This window comes from Aedes aegypti, chromosome 2 (assembly GCF_002204515.2).
Source record: "Aedes aegypti strain LVP_AGWG chromosome 2, AaegL5.0 Primary Assembly, whole genome shotgun sequence".
In the NCBI taxonomy this organism is placed as follows: Eukaryota; Metazoa; Arthropoda; class Insecta; order Diptera; family Culicidae; genus Aedes; species Aedes aegypti.
In genome coordinates this window covers 214,359,330-214,381,263 of record NC_035108.1, presented here as the reverse complement: position 1 = coordinate 214,381,263, position 21,934 = coordinate 214,359,330, and the positions used below count along the sequence as shown (strand labels likewise).

General features: G+C 40.4%; 1 protein-coding gene across 2 annotated transcripts in view; it reads left to right on the top strand.

Moving 5' to 3' along the window:
• Positions 1-2,418: 2,418 nt before the first annotated feature.
• Positions 2,419-21,934, top strand: part of LOC5574473 (protein SCAI) — a 43,547-nt gene continuing 24,031 nt past the window's right edge. For both annotated transcript variants that reach the window (XM_001655082.2, XM_021843927.1), the window contains exons 1-4: positions 2,419-3,056; positions 14,684-14,993; positions 15,063-15,293; positions 15,361-15,483. In XM_001655082.2, coding sequence (XP_001655132.1) covers positions 14,713-14,993; positions 15,063-15,293; positions 15,361-15,483 — 635 coding nt within the window. In that variant the 5' untranslated portion in view covers positions 2,419-3,056; positions 14,684-14,712. The remainder of the gene's footprint in view (positions 3,057-14,683; positions 14,994-15,062; positions 15,294-15,360; positions 15,484-21,934) is intronic.

Genomic DNA, 21,934 nt, shown 5'->3' with positions numbered 1-21,934 from the left:
CAAAGTGCCCTCCAGCAAAACATCCAATCACTGGCATTAAAACACAGGCGGAAGCCAATATCCAGGAGGGGATTCAAATGATGGTAGACGACTGTAATATGGTGAGATCGTTCGTTATTAGTATAGTCTTATGTTAATTGTTCAGATTCATTATTGTTTTGTTAATTTTCGAAATCTCCTTCATTTATGAAACCTGTTTCTGTTCCGAGCGCTTTCTCAAGCATTTTAAAGGACTATTATTATATGAATTAAATTTTACATTAATCGATGCATCGATGCGCTGAATGCATATATTTAAAAGTTTTTGGGCGTTGAAGACCTGAACTAACAAAACTATTGTTTTCAAACTATCGTAATGTTTGAATTCTATATACGATTTGCGATTATATATGTTCTGCAAATAAAAAAGGGGTGGGATAGTCAACCTTAATGTTTTCTTCTCGTTTCAGAGAGCGAGTAACGGCGCTTTAGCCTAGGCTTCCGAGCCAGGACATAAGGAAGAAATACCTGTGTCCCATCCCTAAAAGAAGAGCATCGACAACAATGGAGTGTGCATTAACATTCTTAGCAACGCCACTCCCAACGATTTGAACTTTTCCCCTGAAATGAGACGGTTGGTACGGTTGTCCCCGTTTCTTCATTAAAACAATTCAAACATTTACGTCTATCACATTATTCATAAGTGGATAATCTGATCGCCGTGAACTTTTGAGTTATCTTCAAGACCAAGTCTGCACAGTGGGCCTGGCCATTTTAATATTTGTGTAGTATCACCGATATTCCGCAAACATTAATGCTGACAAGAAAATACTAGAAAAAATTCCAGTATTTCCAGGATGCAATTCAATATTGGCTGTGCAAGCGCTTAGATTAGATTAGATTAGATTAGATTAGATGTTCACAAGGCATATTTCCAAGAGCAGGCCTGATAGTGAACTCTCCCTTACTCGATATTTCGTATCTCGAAATCGAGTTAGAGAACCATATCACAGATATTATCTGTGACCATATTAAATAGTTATTTAGGCAACAAGTTGCAAAATGATGATTTTTTCAGCACAAGTTGTACATTTATCCAACGAGGCTCGCCGAGTTGGATAAATACAACGAGTGCTGAAAAAATCGAGTTTTGCAACGAGTTGCCTACAACCTTTTTTGCTATTTCGAAAAATGCCATTTCAGCTGGATGAACTCTAAAAGCACAAACACACAGAGAACCCACATGGGCACACATCCATGCGTAGTATCAATTCAGTATTTTTCAATCACGTAGGCTGTGATACAGTAGTACCTAAGCATGAATGTCACAAGTTTTCACGCTCCCATCGAAATCAGGTAAGACAGCACAAACAGTTGCTGACTACAAATGTTGGACTATTCGATTCCAAATCAGAATCACGTGGTCATTCATGGGGAGAGGGAGCGTCTGGCCAATGATCACGGTCCATACAAGTTTTATAAATTTGTGTATGGACAAATGACCACGAGGGGGGTAGGGGTTGACCAGGAATCCCAAAAAACTGATCACGTGGTGAATGGACAGCCCCTGTCGGAATCAGATCGCACAACGGATCAGATGCAATTTTGCTAATTCTGCGCGGCATGTGAGGCGAGACGAGTCGAGTGAGGAACAATTGTCGACTCGCTCCCATTGGATTAGCTTTAGTCGCCTCACATCACCCGAGGTGAGAAGGACTCGTCTCGACTCACATGCCGCGCAAATAAGCACAAATGGCATGAAGAGGCTGGTTTGTTCGGATGATGCCTACCAAAACAGTATTGAAAAGTGCTACTTTTCAGCACCGAAAAGAGTGCTGAAAAGTAGCACTTTTCAGCACTGTTTTTCTCAGTAGGAAAAGTAGGCCGTTATGTTGATCAACTTCTCAATGAAAAGTTGATTGATTTGCAACGGAATTGCAAAAAGTTAGTTTTCATGGCTACCTCGATGGTCCCTTGAATCGCATTTCCTCTGCTTTTGTGTTCTGTAACTCGATGGTCCCTTCAATATCGAGTAATGGAGAGTTTACTGTAACTCGTTTTCCTTTTTCAATGTCGGAATTGGTTTCTGAGGTTTTTTTTTCAAAATTCAGGGCTTAGGGTTAATTGAGGAACTTGATTTTCACTAGATTGAAATGATTTTTTTTATTTTGCAGATTCTGCCATTAGATTTTTATAGCAGGATCGTGAGTGCGTTGAAATTATCCTCTCCTCAAGTTTTTAAGGCGGATCATGAGTCTAAGATCATTGTCCATAATCACGAATTCGAATTTTACATCACATGGAATTTGTTAAAGTTTCGAGAAGATTGTTAATATCAAGTTTTGTTTGCAATGAATCGTCAACATTGAGATTACCATCGATGTGCGTTTCATATGTATTCCAGTCGGCTCATAAATAATTAAATAGGCCTGATAGAATCAAAATCGCTTCAAAGGATATTTGAATCTACTACAGATAGATCTTTAAAATACGTGAAAAGATTATTATCCGCTGTGTATTTTAACTTTTTTGGTTCTTTTTCTACACTAAACCTGGTCACACCGTTAAAGATCCTAAACCATACCACAGAAGAGAGTAGACTCCTCACATGCATTGTGTATTCTCCTCAGCTGAGTTGCGAGACAGATCCTTCCACAACCCCTCCGAAAAAAATCTGAAAACATGAATGGACTGCCAACTACAAACAGAGCGCGTGTTTTGCACCCTCCGCGTGGTCGAAAAGGAGAAGAGAGTTAGCAACGCGTTCAACTGCAAAAGGGGGTTGTAGGTGATGCGGAAAATGAGCATGTGGTTGAGAAAATCCTACATCCCTTCCATTGCGTATGTGTATAAGTGTCGTGAGGGGTTGAAATGAAAAGCGCTGGCGACGCCTGGCGATCAATCTCGGAATCTTTTCGCCATAATGTTTTCGAGTTTTTTCACTCAAATCTAGTAATATAGATTTTGCCTTAAAATTATTAAAAAAGTACTATTTAAACTAGTTTAACCGAATTAAAACTACTTTTAAAGCTAGGCGTACGGTCGAGTAAATGCGTTCGCGTAGAAATTAATTCGCTGTAAGTGGTTTCTAATGGATAAAATCGAATTTTATTTTCGCGACCTATCGGGGAGGAAAATTTTCCTCGCGACAGTGAACCATACCTTGGGGATCGGAGCTGAGTTTTGCTTGTGGGTCAAAATGGATTTTCGCGTGGATGTTGGATGAAATTTTGCGAAGAATATGCTTTCGGAGTTGATTGTTCGTGATTCGTTTAGAAAGTGGATAACTTCGAGTGTTCTGTTCTGTTGAAGCTCAAAAGTTTCTTTGAGCAGATATGCAGATGTGAAAATTTGTTCCTCGCATCAATCATTGAATGTGAATTAATGTTCACAGTTGTGATAAAAACGTCTAAAGAAAAAAGAGTTTGAGTTGTAAATTATGAAGCAATACAAATCGACATAATTAGGAAGTGTGAAAAAGAAACTTTGCATTGAGCTGCAGTTGCAATGCAGGATCCAGATTTTCCAGATCCTCCGTACAGCAGCAGCAGAATGAAGGGCCCTTTGTGTGAATGTAAAACTTGCCCCGTGGTGGTGGTTTAGCATGGTGGTGTATCCTTTCACGATGTGTCGCGTATCGGTTGAAGGCCAGTGCGACTGTATGAGTAGGGATGTGTGTGCCCATCACAATCATTATAGCACCGACGACACATGGAAATCAGTTCATAAACAGAAATCAATATTTTGGTGCTATATTTCTTGTAGTCCCGTTTTCAAATAGTGAAATGAAAACAGCAGTGCCCAAAAATAGCTGAGTGGCTCTACCGGCTGCTTTACACGTGCGATGAGCGCGATTGTGACAGAGTTGTAAATTGAACATAGAGTGTCAGTCTAAAGATCGGATAGTAGACTACACACGTACGGCAGTTCAGGACTTCATGTGGAAAACGAATTTGGATGTAAACTCTGGTAACCTCAATTGAAACAGTGCTCATACAATATTGCAACTCGTTGATCAACGAATGCATTGATAACTTCAGTTATGCTCCAAATCGATCGAAGTTTGGTTTAATTGATGGATTAAGGGGAAGAGGAATCAAAGCCAAACCTTAAATCTTTCAAAGCACAAATCTGAAGAACCAGACATTTGCTTACGCTAAAAACTTGATCGATCACTGATGGTGATCATTCGATCAAATTTTCAACGTGTATAGTTATCCGGTTTTCCAGATAAGCTCTTGGAATTTTGAGACTTGACTTCGATACATCTTCCTACCTCAAAAGAATCATTTAATGTATCTTGTATTTCTTGATCAATTTACTTGAGACTTGATGGACCTCACTTCGCTTTGTTCAATCTACGCCGAATGGATAATTTTCGAGACATTCGCATCTAGCTGCCCTGAGTGTTAAGTGTCCTTAAGCACCCTTCAACCGCAAAAAGCCAACGCATTCGCGAATTGTCACGAAGTTTACGGCATTGTCCTGATTCTCCGCCGGATATCTTTGGTTATCGCCCTTCCGGTGTTCGAACAATATGCTTTTCATAGAGTGGATCATCGCTATACTATTCGAATCTTTCGACTGGGGAAATGTTATTTATTTATTTATTTTATTTAGTTGGCGTTACATCAATTAGTTTGATAAAACCTCGTTAACGATGTTATTTATTTATTTATTTATTTATTTATTTATTTATTTATTTTGTCAACCGACGTAGACTAGTACATTTTACATATACATATTTTTGTTTTATTTTTTTAATACTGAAATTATGAAATTTATAAAAAAATATTGAAAAAGAAAGAGTAGTGTAGGTAATGTTTTAATTTCATTTTGTTTTATTTTATGTGTTGCGATTTCTAATGGATTTGAAGTATGTTTTTAAATTTTGCCGAGACATGGTAAAGTCAATAGTTTCGCAATGTTTATTGTAAATGGCCATCATTTGATTTAGAGGCCCGTTTTTTGGCATAATTTGTTCGATGATGATTTGTCAATAATAAGTTACGATTTCATAGATGCCTAAAAGGAACGTAGAAATTTAATTTTGATAAGATTTCTGTAGAATCACGTTGTAGATACGTTGCGAAACGATATCATGTACAAATGAAACTCTTGCGATTTCACGCCGCTCTTTCAATGTTTTTATGTCAATAAGCATGCAGCGTGCTTTGTAGGGTGGAAGTGGAAATGATGTCCAACCTAATTTACGAAGAGCATATAGTATAAATTGTTTTTGTACAGTGTGATGTTACGCAAATTTACTCGGTCCATGGCTGTGCCCCTTCAACTTCGATTTTGGCCCACGCACTCCAGATCTTGTTGCACCTGATCAAGCTACCTAGCTCGATTGTTGTTCGGTAGTTTTGCAACATGCCCTGCCCAACGCACCCTTCCGGCTTTCACCACCTTCTGGACACAGGGTTGTTGTGAAAATCGTACCTCGTTTATTGAATCCGGCAATCCGCATGACACCTTCTAGCGCGATGTTAAACAGCAGGCACGAATGCCCATCACCCTGTTGAACTCCACGGCGGAATTCGAACGAACTGGAACGTTCGCCCGAAATCTTCATGCTACTCGGCACACCGTTCATCGTTTCTCTTATTAGTCTTGTGAGATTCCAGGGAAAGCTGTACTCGTCCATGATTTTCCATAGCTCTTCGCGTTCTATGCTATCATAAGCCGCTTTAAAACCGATGAACAGATGGTGCGTTGGGACTTGGTATTCACGGCATTTCTGGAGGATTTGCCGTACAGTGAAGATTTGGCCCGTCGTCGAGCGGACGTTGATGAAACCTGCTTGATAACTTCCCACAAACTCATTTGCTATTGGTGATAGACTACGAAAGATAATCTGGCATAGCACTTTGTAGGCGGCATTCAGAATAGTGATCGCACGATAGTTTTCACATTCCAGTTTGTCTCCCTTCTTGAAGATGGTGCATATGAACCCTTGCTTCCACTTTCCGGTAGCTGTTCCGTTTCCCAGATTCTAACAATCAGCCGGTGCAGACAGGCGGCCAACCTCTCCGGGCCCATTTTGATGAGTTCGGCTCCAATACCATCCTTACCAGCGACCTTGTCATTCTTGAGCTGGTTGATGGCCTACTTAACATCCCCAAATGGACTGGTTGGTTTCCTTCATCCGCCGTACTGATGTAGTCACTTCCTCCGCTGTCGTGACCTTTTGCGCTTGTGTTGTCCGTGCCATTCAGGTGTTCATCGTAGTGCTGCTTGCACCTTTCAATCACCTTACGTCCGTCCGTCAAGATGCTTCCATCCTTATCCCTGCACATTTTGGCTCCCAGCACGAAGCCTTTTCGGGATGCGTTAAGCTTCTCGTAGAAATTTCGCGTTTCTTGTGAACGATGCAGCCGCTCCATTTCTTCACAAGAAGGGCTTCGTTAAGCTCGCCTTCTTCTAGCAACGCTACCTCGAGATGCTGCGCGTATGCGGCGGCGTCGTTCGGTTGGGCCAGTCGCGCTAGGTTATACCGAGGCGGGCGTCGATACCGTACATTACTGATGACCAATAGTTTTGGCCACAGTTTCACCATCACTAGATAGTGATCAGAGTCAATGTTAGCGCCACGATATGTTCTAACGTCGGTTATATCGAAGAAGTGCCGTCCATCGATCAAAACGTGGTCGATTTGTGATTCCGTATGTGGTTGTGGTGATGATGCGGGAGGCTGTGCTGAAAGTAGGTGCTGTGAATGGCCATATTATTGGAGGCGGCAAAATCTATCAGTCGTAGGCCGTTTCGTTCGTCAGCCGGTGGGCGCTGAACTTTCCAATCGTCAGTCTGATCTCCTCCTCCTGGCCATCGAACCTGTCCAGCACACCTTCTGTAGGTAGGAATAGCAGTTGCTGAGCAAGAGGCTAAGGACCACACAAAGAGGTCTATTTTATTCCTGTAGGTACGCCATGCCCAGCCATTTACCGTGGGAAAATGTTGTAGATCCTACACAGCAAAAAATTCTCAAATTTACATGGCACGTAATTTTCTATGTTATTAATGTAAAACGAATTTTAACTGAATATTCAACGATAAATAATGTAAACGGTCTCATTGTATTCAAAAATGCTTGCAATCTTGAGTGAAACTGAAACATTCCATGATCTTACATCCAACATTCGCCAATGTTGCATGCTTTCTTGCATCTTGAAAGTGAAATTGCAAACAAGAATGCTAGGTTTCCATGATTCTACGCTGAATATTCTGTGAAAAATAATGCACATGGATGGATCGACGGCTTGTCATTCCATGTGCATTATTTATGATTGAATTTTCAGCGTGAAAATCATATAAACCGAGCCGTTTTGCATGCGACATTCTTTAAGAGAAGACGATTCTTGTTCAATATTAAGGATTTTGGTAACAATGTTGGATAAAACAGATGTGTTTATGGGTTTTATCATTGAATAATACATGAGAAATGCCTTTGCATGATTGAGGCTAAAATTACGTTACGTGTAAATCTAAGATTTTTTTGGTGTGTAATAATATCGAGCCTGCGGCATCGTCTCCGTTACTCTGACGTACGTGATCGACAGGCACGTACCCAAAAAGAGCCAAGAGCCCAAAACCGGATCTCATTGGCAAAAGAATTCCCCGCAACGGCTAAAAACTTTTAAGAAAGCTGTTTTACGACAGTTTGTCAAACACCGCACAGTTCCACTATGCTTATGTTAGGCTCAATCATAAGTATAAATAGGCCAGTCAGCGGTGCTTCTCCGGATATCAGCATAATATTCAGCGTAATTTGAAGTCAAACGCATAGCACTTCTGGAAGTTCGTCAATGAGCAGTATTGGGACTACCAAAGTTTGCTAATGTATTCTCTAACGAAGATTTAACTGCGAACCTCGCAGTTAGCAACGTTCCCCGGTTATCTCATTTGATGGGAAGTTTTGAGAACGATGACCCTAACTTTCAATCTACACGTGGCTTATGTGGTCGGTTCTTGGATGCATCTTTAAAAACTTTACTGATGTGTATTGTCTCAAATCACTGTACTGTTCGTAGTCGCGATCTATTCTAGAATACTGCTTGGTGGTTTGGTCCAAATAACTCCAATGGTCTCGAGCTTATTGAGTCTGTGCAACGGCATTTCTTAGTCTCCCCAGCAACGAGAATCTTCGCCAACTTATTGATCTTGAACCCTTACACGTTAGAAGCGATACTGTCAGAGCTTTGTTTATCGGTGACTCTTTTCAAGGTCGAATTATTTTCCGTATACTGCGCAGCAACCATATGCTCCACTTATAAGCCGTTTAATTACTGTTGAGAAGAACCAATTATAACATGCACAGAGCTATTAATCTTCTGCAAAAAAAAAAAACAAAAGAAGGTGTCTGAGTTCGATTCCTGATAGGTCCATGAACCTTTCGTAATGGAAATTTCTTTTCCTTCTCTGGGCATAGAGTATCATCGTACCTGCCGCACTGCCATATATTGCTCCCGGTGAGAACAGGCTGCCGGTGTACTGGTGGTGCGAGTGAATTGCAAATGTTAGAGCGATCTACATACGGGCTAGACGAAGAATGCAACGCGCATGCATAGAAGCACAAAGAGGAGAATGCGGTGCACCATTCAGAGGGGCAAAATTAGCCCTGAAAACCAAGAATCAAAAAAGGGAATGCTTTGATAGTCTATGCCAGAGTGCCAACTCGAGTTCGTGGGGTGACGCCTACAGAGTGGTAATGGTTAAGACCAAAGGTGCCTTAGCGCCCCAAGAGAAATCGCGAGATGCTGCGAATCGATGTACTCTTCCCGCATCATTTTCTCGATTCCCAGGGCATAGAGTATCTTTGTACCTGCCACACGATATACACATGCAAAAATGGTCAATCGGCAAAGTAAGCTCTCAGTTAAGGCCGCACGGGACGTCATCAAAATCACCCTATCCATTTCGAGAAGCAAATCTCAAGAACCACTCCATATATCGATGCAAAAATGTATCACTATGATTCTATATATGTAGTGCACAACCCGATAAATTTTCAGCTTCATCGGTTCACTAAAACTCGAGATTTGCTTCCACAAAGTTTTGATGATTATTGTTAGAGTGAGACGAAAGATAGGGAAAATAACACGGTCTCCCGTGTCCCCTTAAGGTGAAGATGAATCTAAGCCAAAGTTCAAATTTTCAAGAGCACGGATCTGGAGAACCAAACATCAATTTGAGCTGAAAACCTAATCGATTGGTCACCACCAGCTGGTGACCAATCGATTAAGTTTTCAGCTTAAACGGATGTTTGGTTCTTTAGATCCGTGCTCTTGAAAATTTGAAGTTTGGCTTCGATTCATCTTCACCTTAATTACGCTCTTCGAGGTCTGCCATGGAATGATCCTGCTCACCTGCCTCCATATGAGCATCGCTGCGCGCTGATAGGTGTCCAGTCTTTGGCTAACCGTCGAACTCTGCTGCAGAGATTATTTGTCTTCGACGTTATCACCGGCAACATTGATTGCAGCAGTCTGCTGGCAAATGTGCAGTTTCACGCGCCAGCTCGTCAGCTCCGGAATCGACAATTACTTTGGATACCTTCCCATCGCTCGCTCTATGGGTATAATAATCCGCTCGATTCATGTTGTAGATTGTTTAATGATGTTTGTGATGTTTTTGATTTTAATATTAGTAAATTTGTGTTTAAGAATAGAATTAAGTAAACCTAAGTTCAGTCTGTGCGGCATAATGTCGAAGATGTTGGCTTTGCTTTGTAGCCGTTGTCGTTAGCACTAGACTATCAGAAGGCCGGCTCCAGAGGCACGTTCCCCGTCAATCCACCACTAGGCTAGGGAAGGTCCCTAAGACCCAATAGAGTGTCGACTGTATTTTTCAGCTCAGGGACAACTTAAAATATGTCTATAATATCGCAAATCTTGAATTTGTCTTGAAATTTAAAATTTTCGTTGGCCAAAGGCTCAAAAGTTACCCTGAGAGCATATAAACTTCTCCGATTAAATTTGTTTTGATAACATTTTAGTTTCTTTAAAGCAGCACCTTCTTCAATTTTATAGGCATTAAAATTTAAATCCTCAAGAGCAAATGGACACTAGGACCGATTAAATTAATTGCTTGCTTTTCCCATAGTAATTTTCATACAAACTTTGAAGGGCTTGTGAAATCTCAGTTTTCATCCAAATGAGCATAAATTTTGGAAGAACACTCACAATTTGGTCTAGAATCGAATAAGGGGTGCGGAGTAAAAACGATTTTTTGAACCATCTTAAACAATATATTGGTCACTTCCTCCGAGAAACAAAATATCCGCGACACTGATATGTTTCCAAGTCATCCAATAACTCTTGAATCATTCTTCTTTAGATATGGTTTGTAAATATATGAAGTTTTACATAGCATACTATATATTTGTGGGCTTCGTAGCCGTGCGGTTAGTGTCACCGAGGCATTTAGCCGCATCGTGCTAAGGAGTGTGGGTTCGATTCCCGCCTCAGGTCGGAAAACTTTTCGAGAGGAATGTCTAGTGTGGTGCTTCCTTCAAAGGGCAAATAGCCCACTGGAAGCATTAACGTATAGTGTCTTTAAAAAACATATATAGTAGAAAATGTATTTTGGAAAACAATTTTGATAGAATTTGATTAAGAAGCGGCTGAGAATCATAATTAAGAATTTAGATTTTTTGATCAACATTGACGTCAGACACTTGAGAGTAGTTTTTTTTCATTTGTCCGCATTCAGAGGGGTCTTTCCACATTTGCTTATCATTTCTCTCGATCGGCGTCCGACACGTCAATCGAAACCTCTGGTTTAGCAGATTACAGACATCTTCTGCCACATGCATATCAAAAAGAATGATTTCACCACATAGATATTGGGTGATATGTACATTTCCATTGGCGGTTTCAGATGAAATATGCAAACAGTGCCCCAATGTCACAACAGCAAGCAGTTTCGTATCCATTCGCTGTTTTGATTTAGCCATGTTGGACGTGATGCGGTAAAATTAATATTTAAGCAGATTTAAAGTCATATATGTGCCAACGAAAGTGTGGACAAGCATTCTTTGGATGGAAGATTTCATGACAAATTTGATAGAATAATGCCGAATTAGATTTAAAATGCGCACTGAATCTTATAATTCAACCATCTGCAAGGTAGACGCAAGTACCGTTTTCGGAGAACATTGTAGAAATGAGTAATTCAACATAGTTAGGTGAGTGTTCTTATAGTTGGAGTTATATAGCATATGATTGCCTAAAACATACTTGGTTATCAAATTTAACATAGGTAACTAGAGCTATTTGAGATTTGATAAGAAAAGTATTTCATATGGTCGGCCAAACATTTTCATTATTTATACTATTTATGCCGTCCACAATATCAAAGTGCAGAAATTAGATTAATATGACATGGCTAGTGTCAAGTGTAGCCTTTTTTCTTTTTTCTTTATTTGTTTATTTGGAAGGCTCAATCGCCCTGAGGCATAACGGAGCCGATTGCTACACACTGATTACAAAGTTCAATTACATGTATAACCTTGTAAAATCAGATCATTTATCCTTCTATCATCTTCTTCAATATACTGTTTCCGCAACTCTGCATCGTCGATCCACGAGTACGAAACCCGTCTGAAACGAGAGTTTGCGGGAGAGACATCAGGCATCACAACAACGTTGCTATCATCTAAGGTCGAGGCTGAAGGTGCGGTTTTTTTCGTTGTTTGGTTGTTCACTGTGTCCGAGTCGACTGATCGCTGTCTTTTTGTTTCTGGTTTAGGTGCTGTTGGTTTGCTACCGGCAGCCGGAGGCTTCGACAGCGATGGCCATTGTTTGTCGATGTTCAGCGTTTCGTTCGGCTGTTGTGTAGCTGATGATTTTGTTTGCTGCTGAACTTTAGGTGGTGGGCTAACAGAAACCGTTTCAGATTGGGCTGCGGCTTCTGAACACCGGACATTTGGATGCAATTTTTTCCCGCAGTTTTTGCTTTAGTGGTTCCCTATTTGGCCATTTGTGAATTCTACAAAACTCTCACATCTATCTATCTATATAAATTAAAACGGTGTGGTGTTTGTGTGTCACGAAATGACTTGAGAACGGATCACCGGATTGATGTGAAATTTTCACTGGTACACTCAACAAATAATCCGATGTGTTCGTGTGAGGAAAAATTTCGGGAAAGTCTCCGGAACTTTTGGGGAAACGAGAGAAGCCTAATGTTCCATTTTCAGGTGTCAGGCCCTGCAAGCCAACCGCAAAAACACATCAGCACAGGAACGTCAACGAGAGAATACGGACCGGAACAATCGGCAAAGACCACAGCTATGTGAAATGGACTAGCGATTGGAAACTCGGTACCGTAATTTCGGGTGAAATTTCACTGTTTTCCTGGTATGCTTTCTAAACTGTTATCAATATCATACAACTAAATGCAGGAAAACAAGTACGACGGTGAACCTCATTGGCTCATGTACCGAAATTTTACAACAAATGTGATGTTAGTGCCAAAAATCTGGTCTAAAATTAAAAATCGGGGAATCCCATTTCGGGGTGAAATTGATCACTTGTCAATGTTATTATTGTTAGTTTCGAAATCAGCTTTATATACTTAATTTGGGCCTCCTGAATCCAAATCTGCTTGCCAAATTCTTAACAAGACAATATTTATGGAAATAATCAATAATTAAATTTCAAGAATACCGCGAAAAACGCCTAAATGTAGGCAATTTCCAAAGGATTTCCCTACTTTGTTGCAGAAAATTGAATTTTTCAACAAAACGAGCAAATTGGTAAGAGTTTTGATAGTAAAATCTGTTTTGGAGATATATTGTTAGTATCCTTACAAACTTTCAGGTTTACACCATGTCCAAATCCTTGTTTAGAACTAGAAGTTTATAAATGATGATCAATGAGCTTGGTGCACTATTAGCAAGAAATAAAATCGCGTGACACGGTGATCAATTTCACCCTACTGATCAATTACACCCGAATTTACGGTACCGTAAAACGGGGTAACTTTGATAATGCGGGTAACTTTGATAGTGCCACCACATACTAATCGAAATATCATAATTTCTGTTATTCAGTTAAGCAAAACGAATGCAAAACTAAAGAATATTAGTATGACACTTCATGTAAGAGATGTTTTCATTTGAATCAAGAACATTTTAGGCTTTTTACACGAATTTAAAAAAAATACACAATTTTAGCATTTTCGAAACGCTTACAAACAATCTGTTCTACGATCACTATTTGATGTAGTTTTGAATAGTTGGCCACTTATCTTTGACAGCCTAGTTATCATAGAACTTGAATACGGTCTCAAATCTCTTAGCGAAAAGCATTTTCACGAACTGGGACCATTTTTGTAATCTAAGTCAGAAATTTCCATATAACGTTAAACGCCTAGAGGTATGCAATGCCCTACAAATGTTCGTAATTCAATTTTGTTCGAATCATACTCCATTATCAAAGTTACCCCAAAACAGAAAACCAACTTTCGATTATATGAAAAAATTAGTGGGGGGGGGGGGGGGGTGGGTGCCAGTACTTGTTTTAAAAATATAAATTGTAAATCTTTGAAACAGCATGCAAAAATATTCAAATTTTCTTCGAAAAAACTATCAAAGTTACCCCGTTTTACGGTACGTGAAACTGCAAATCTCTCAACTTCATCAGAAGCACTAGCATACTCTCCGATGTACTGAAAATCCGCGGTTTCGAAATCGTAGCGCTGCAGCAGGTGTGCTGGACAGGAGCAATGGTGCGAACGTTTAGAGGTAATCATACCATCTACCAGAGCTGCGACAACACACGCGAGCTGGGAACAGCCTTCATAGTGATGGGTGATATGCAAAGGCGCGTGATCGGGTGGTGGCCGATCAATGAGAGAATGTGCAAGTTAAGAATCAAAGGCCGATTCTTTAACTTCAGCATAATCAACGTGCATAGCCCACACTCCGGAAGCACTGATGATGACAAGGACGCATTTTACGCGCAGCTCGAACGCTAGTACGACTGCCCAAGCCACGACGTCAAGATCATCATAGGAGATTTGAACGCTCAGGTTGGCCAGGAGGAGGAGTTCAGACCGACGATTGAATGTTCAGCGTCCACCGGGTGACGAACGAGAACGGCCTACGACTAATAGATTTTGCCGCCTCCAAGAATATGGCCATTCGTAGCACCTACTTCCAGCACAGCCTCCCGTATCGGTACACCTGGAGATCACCTCAGCAGACAGAATCGCAAATCGACCACGTTTGATCGACGGACGGCACTTCTCCGACATAACCTACGTTCTAAACAAGCGTGGTGTTCGTTCGGAGCTGAGAAATTAAAAAAAAAATTACATTAGAGAGCATTACTAAATAAAACTCGTGACGGGTCTCTACATCTTAGAACATAGAGTATCTTTGAGCCTGTTGCGATATACATATTTGAAAACAGTGAATTGGCACAGAAAGTTCGCAGTTATTCATCAAGGGAACGCTTATAGAATATTTCACAGCAGATCAAGCTCTGTCCCAGTTTGGACATTACACTTGATAAAAGAATTTTTTTTTTGCAAAATATCAAAAGCTCTAATCCAAACATACATCTATATGCGCTGGCCGTTCCCCTAAGTACTCGTGCTCAATAAATAACAGTGATTTATTTATAGCCAAAAAAGAAAAAAATATAGATAATTTGAATTCATTATATTTAATTGAACTCTTTTTCTATTTTCGCAGATAGCTTTCAAATGAACATCTGATGAAGCATGGTTAAAATGGCCTCAACGGAAGAGCAGGATAGGAAAATAGTACTGGAGTTCTGCCACCTGTTGGAGAAGTCGAAGCAGCTCTTCAACGGGCTGCGCGATCTCCCCCAATATGGGCACCGGCAGTGGCAGGCTTACTTCGGGCGCACTTTTGACGTGTACACAAAGCTGTGGAAGTTCCAACAGCAACATAGGCTAGTCCTAGATTCTAAGTACGGATTGAAGCGATGGCAAATCGGTGAAATAGCTAGTAAAATTGGGCAACTCTATTATCATTACTAGTAAGTAACAGAGTGATTTATAAGCTGCCAACTGTATTAACTGAATTTCTCAAATCTTCTATTCCACAGTCTTAGAACGAGTGAAACAAATTATCTCAATGAAGCATATTCGTTTTATGCGGCAATCAGAGGGCGTGCCTATTACTCCCGGGCAATCAAGGAGGACCGGCCGGATCTGATGGTTAAAAAATTACGTTACTATGCTAGATTTATTGTTGTTTGTTTATTGTTGAAAAAGATGAAGCTAGTGAGAGAATTAGTTATTGAATTAGAGCGACAAATACAGGAATACACGACAACGTAAGTACACTTGCTCGGATATGTATTGGAATAGCCGCCGTAGTAATGAATGTTGCTTCCGTTTTAGCTACGAGCCCGAGGATCAGCTCGAATGGTCACTCGTGTTGGACGAGATCAAGGGATTCATCAAAGCGGAAGCGGCAGTAGCGGTATTGCATGCAGACTCCAATCCAATCGTGTTATCGCACAGGTTAGTCGTTGACCAGTGAGCAGTATGTAGTATAGATTAGGCCCGTGCTTCCGATTATTGTTGTTCTTTTTCGTTTTCTTCTGTTAAGTTTTTTAATTTGAATTTCTCGAATTTGGCTTTATGTTTTCGTAAAAGTAGAAGTTGTATAACAGAAGCACATTTTCCATTCTTTTGGAAAATTCAGACGTTCCCACGATATAATTATGCAATTCCTGGAGGAATATGTAATTGAGGCTTTTGTATTTCCAGAAGAGTTTATTGATTTCATGTGGAAAAAAAAAACACTTCCATAATACTTTTTATTAAATCAGTGAACGAACGAGTGGACGAAGTATATTTTTATTTTGATTAACGAGATGTTAGGCCCTAAGTAAGTTCATCGTGGGGCCAACGGCTATACTTCCTTTACTAAGGAAATCGTCGCTATAATCTCAATATTACCCTCATTTACCAGATCAGCCTAGATAGCCGCGTAGTATCGGTAGCGATTGTTCCAATTGGCTTGGAATTAACTGCCTATTATGGTGGTAAAAGTAACCTCACAGGTGACCCCTAATTCATGGTGGGATGCGGCTTCATGCTTACCTTGCCTAGTATTGAATGGTTAGGGGGGTCTAAATAAAACCTTACCGCTAACGGAGCCTGTGTAGTACCAGGGCGCCCTCCACAGTATTGTACCTTTCCTGTGCCACCCGGAACAATGGTGCAGGCGACCTTGTGGATACTTATTATCACCGGGTAAAATAACTTGAATTTTGATTTTTGTCTACGGAACAACGCACTGTGTGGCGTCAAAATATTTGTCTGCGCAGGCGACATCGTAATTGTAGTATCTAGACCTACAATCGCGGCTACACGAAGAAAAGCCCAAGCTGCCGTTATCAGAGTAGCCAAGTGGGCTTCCTCCGTCGGCTTCACTATGTCGGCTTCTAAAAGTGTCCGATGCCATGGGTGCTCATCCGCTCACAGGGTTGGTGGGCCTCCGATCAAAATCAACAACCAAGTCATCCCCGTCCGTAAAACGGTAAGAATCCTCGGAGTCACCATCGACCGAGGCATGACCTTTAAGCCACACTATGAAGGAGTCAGAGCCAACTGCCGAAGTCATCGAAATTTATTGAGTTCCTTATCGAGAACAAAACAACGACCGGAATATCCGATTCCGTGTAGCCGCTGCCATTATGGATAATCGCTTGCTGTACGGATTGGAAATCACGTATTTGGCTATGAACCACCTCATCGACGTGCTATCTCCGATCTACAACCGATATTTTTGAATTGCCTCGGGGCTTCTCCCTTCCATTCCGGCTGCATGTGTGGAACTCGGACCCCTTCAATTTCGCTTACTCGTCATCGTTATTCTATGCATGAAAGCAGCCGCCATCGCAGAGAGATCTGCGGGAAACCGCAGAACTTGCCTCATGGACGAAGCCGACCACCTGCTAGAGAACGCCACCGGCTTGCATTTCCCACCAATTGCTAAAACGCATTGGTGTAGTGAGAGAGACTGGTGCAGCTCAAGTCTTAAATTTGGTGACAAAAACTTTAGGACAGGAGACTCATCCATTTGGTTGCGAAAAAAACGTCGCCGAGATTCTACGGAACGACTACCTAGCAAACCAGCGACGACACAATGATGGATCGCTCGCCGTACGAGGTGTTGGAATAGGTACAACGGATGAGATATAGGCTGGTTGCTAGATACCAGCCTCAGCCTTCCTGGACAGTGCTCAATACTCTCCGCTTAAGCAGATGCTATTTTAAATGCCGCCACTGCACCTACTACTAGCCCGATAGTCATCATCACCGACTCAGCGAGCTGCTTCACAGCGCTCTAATCCGAAGCCCCTAGTCAGCCGTGGATCCAGGGGATAATAGAAAAGGCTCCGTACGACGTCACATAGCGGTGTTCCTGGTGACGCAATCGCAGACTTCCTAGCAGGATCCGGCACGTTTGGCTCTCGTTACAGCATTAGGGTGCCTCTTGCCTATATTCGACGGTGGGTGAAATGAACCATACGCCAGACAGGGCAGGCAGAGTGAGCGAACTCACGAGGGGCCTATCTGCGAAAAATCAAACGTACCACTGATGCTTGGACAGACCGGTGGTCAATAAAAGACCAAAGAATAATTTCCCTGTTGAGAACCGGTCACACAAGGGTATCCCACAATTACGAAGGAACCCCTTTCCTGTAGATTGTGTTGTTTTCGCTGCACTGTGAGCAAATGTCAAAATTGTTAGGTCAAAAGGAATTTAAATTTCAAAGGAAATTAATATATTTCATCATGTTTAAGGAATGGAGGGAGATCTATACAGTCGCCTCTCCACATCTCGATATCGAAGGGACCATCGAGATAGAGAGAGATCGAGACAAAGAATAATTTTTTAATGAATACTAGATTGAAAAGCACTCCGTTACCTGAGAGAGACTCGCGAAGAGGAAAAATATCAACGTCATATGCAGCCCAGATTCCCCTCTCACGAAACGTCAAATGCAGCCCACCGTTTTTATGGCTGAAAAAGTGAAAAGTATTGTGTTCAAAGTAAACTGTTATTAAAAACCTCAGTCAGCGGAGCAGTTTTTTCCAAAGTTGCTGATAAATCTAAGCAGAAGATCAATTATTTCTAATGTCTGCTACGTCTGCTGGCATGAAATTTCACTCAAACGGCTATTTATGATTCGATGTGATGCAAACTCAATCATTTTTTGCTGAGAGGTTCATGTGAGGATTTGAACACCATGCGCATAATTGATATAAACACAAAGTGGAATAAGAAAAAACTCAGCAATCACAGAAAAAGAAGACCGTCTTCGCGAGTCTCGTCTCAGTCCGTTACCAAGAAAATAATAAACAATCAGACGTCATTGCACGTTCTTAATTTGTTTTGAACCCAAGAAATTGGGTCTAGTAACCTTTGATATTGGGCATATCGACATACAGAGAGCAAATTCACGCTCAAAAAAGAGTCCTGGAAAACGTGAACTGTCAAAAATATACCGTGAACTACCATCATGTTTACACATAAACGTGATCTAGTTCACGGTGTATTTTTGCTTGTTGACAAGTTCACGGCTGCTGTTCACGGATACGAGAACGGATTTTTTTCTGTGTTGGGAACGAAAAAATAACAGGATCACATCGGGATACGGAGATATCGAGATGTAGAGAGATAAATTGTATGCAGTTTGAAGGGACCTAAGAAATCATCGACATAAAAAGAGATATCGAGATATAGAACATCGAGATGTGGAGAGTCGATTATATATTCTAGTGAAACAGTTTATAGTAGCGTTGATGTGTTGTATTTTAACCACCCACTATATCGCAGTGAGCTGTAAGTTGTGAGACGAATCTGAAAAATGATTGCGACAGAAATGAAAACGATAGGACGAATTGAGGATACGGCAAGATGCAATTTCATTGCATAATTCCCAAAAAGACGATTAAGATTTATCAAAATCTTATTGAACAATGTGAAACCCCTTTTTGGGAAGGAATTGATTGGCATCGGTTTGTATCAGCATCATTCACTGCAATACTGGGAAAATTGCAGGTTTTCACTGATCAAAGCTTAATACGATGGATACTAGCACATCACCCTACTAGTTATCGTTCAGTCTGCGTTACTTTTTACTGAAATTGGTGTGAGTTTTACGATTTTTTACTCCAACCTGTGTCACCGTTACTCTAATGTCTACCATATGATACAAATAAATTATCAAAAGAATGGAAATAAACTTCTGTTAGTATCTTTACGTTTATTAGTAGAATCTCAGTTAACAGTGCAGTTGCTTTATAACTATTTCAAATGTTTTTTCTAAAAGAAAGCAGCTCTCTCATTGGCAGTAAATGAACAATTTGGTATTGCAAAGTTGGTTGAACTCTATTACCCTTACCGACAGGTAGCGAAAACAGATCAAAATAGAATCAATTTGTAAATATTTGTGCTATTGTTTTTCGTACAGTAGTGTTTTGTATTGCTCTTGCGTTACATCGGCGCGTATCGCCAAAATGGAGATAATTGAACTGATGCTTCTGTTCTGCTAACGCAATACTTCTATACCCACATACCTCTCAATCTATACTACAGAACACTTCACTAAAAACTATATGATTGCATAAACTGTAATATATTTGATTTCTTTCTCGCTATATTTGTTTGACATTTCAAAAGTGTGCGTATTTATTTTATTTTTTCAAACTTTCGTTCCGTTAACGATTAAAACTTATTTTTTCTGGCTTTTGATTAGTAGCTTTATAGTTTTAGTTTTTGATGCGTGTGCACCCCGGAGCGAATTAGTTTTAAGGATTTTAGTTTTAAGGGCGTACGAGCAAAAAGTCGTTTGTAAATATTGTTACCTAAGGACGCTTGTTTGCTCGTACCATTTTAGATGCTTAAGATATTATAATTTAAGGATTAAGACGTGGAAAATTGGCCCGTTCATTCATTTGCCCATTAGTCTCATCGGTCATCTTTCGTCACGTGGTCAACACTCAACATATTCCGCGCTCTCTTATCAGCCACCATTAGATTGTTTGCCTCATTTGATACATTTTTTCCGACATAGCCGTACATAATCATTGTTTTTTATTTTTAACTTTTTATTGATATGTCATGCTTGTGTGTGTGAGTGTTTCAAAAGGCCGTATTGCTTCGGATACGATGGAAAACCCGGTGTAGGTAACTGTATGATGAATGTTGTGCAACAAAGAACCAAAAGCCTATTTGCTCAGATAGGCTCGAATGGTGTATTGTGTTTGTTCAAGTGACATAAGGTGCAAACATTTTTCGAACATTTTTAAGGACCAATGAAAAGGTTTTTTAGCATGCCTTCACAACTTTATCTATAGTCGAGCTTTTCGTTAAGCTATATTATGAAAAACTAAAACATTCTAACTATCTAAAAACTTTAAAAATATTTAAACGAAAAGATTTATTTGGTATTCATTTACAAAAAAATTCTGCATTTCGGTACGGTGACCAGATAGAGAGATGCCGTCAGCAAACTTGTGCTTTTGAGACACCATATTTAAAAATTGTCTTATAATTAAATTAATGTTATGAAATTGAATTTTCTGGCTGCCTGATGCGTCATATATTTCACGAATTTGAAGCCGAAGACACCATACCGATGCAACAACGTCTTTCGCGCTACTAAAACAGTTCATTATTTCGAGCATTCCTCCCACGGAAGTGAGTCATTTGGCATAAGAACTATGGTATAACGTCACTGGGCATAATGGACATTTTGAATAATGTTTTTTTTTTGCAAATGACCAGAGATTGCAGTATGCAGCGCGCGCGACCGGATGTGTAAAAAATTGATCTGTCACGTTTTTATCGTCTCCGCAAATTGTTAGATTTGGCTGGTGCAGTTTCTGAAAAAAGTGCCTATGGCTAAAATTAAACGGTTTATTTTGCATGCGTTCTGCATGGCAGTGCTTCGTTGAAGCCCAAGTAAAAGGTGAAGATGCATCGAAGCCAGGCCTTCGGGAGTACAAGTCTGGAGAGCCGGACAGCAGATCGAGCTGAGGGCTTGATCGAGTGATCACTCGCTGTTGATGACCAATCGATCAGATTTTCAGCTAGAACCGCTGTATGGTACTGTAGATTTGTGCTCTTGAGGGTTTGAGTTTTGGCTTCGTTTCATCTTCACCAGGAAAATCGTTTTTGTTTGCGTTGTCGCGTCGCCGAAGTTTATTTTTCTCGTTTTAGTTTGCACGCGTTCGTAGTGAAATCAAGTTTAGGTTTTCGCGTCGCCGGAGTGATGCTTTTGTAAAACGAGATTGCCGATCTTGATGCTGATTAAAGTAACTACAGCTGCGCAATCAAGTATAGATGATCAATTTGGTGAGCTCGTTTCATGTTTTTATTTTAAATGTACAATATATTATTAGGACTGTATTTTTATCATGACGACAATGGGAATGTTAGTTAAATGAATTGATTTAACAAAATATGAACAGTTCGTCACTGTGAGTGTCGACATAGCTTTTTGTACATTAACATTAAAAACCCCATACCTTTCCTTTTACCTGATTTTCGTCATTATAAAAAATGACCTTTGAATGGTTCGACGCTAAAAGTGTCGACTTATCGTATGTTCACATTGTCTGTAAGGTGTTTTTTTTTTAACTGAGGTTGCATGAATCGCATCACTTACCAAGGTGAATCCTGATCATGCAGCAATGATCCCTCTCCACTAACAAAACTCCTTTCCATGACAACCATGGAGATGCAGAGGTGATGTCACACTAACATTTCTTCCCTTCCTCGATGACCGTAAGGATGTGACCGGCGCTGTTTTTGGCTTTTAAGGTTTACAGTTATCGAAAGTGTACATTGAAGATGGAAAGCTACTCCCAAGCTACATCTCTTGGTTCTTTGTGCAACTTCGATTGTTCTGGTCAATCACGGAGTAACAACTACGAATTGTATAAAATGCTT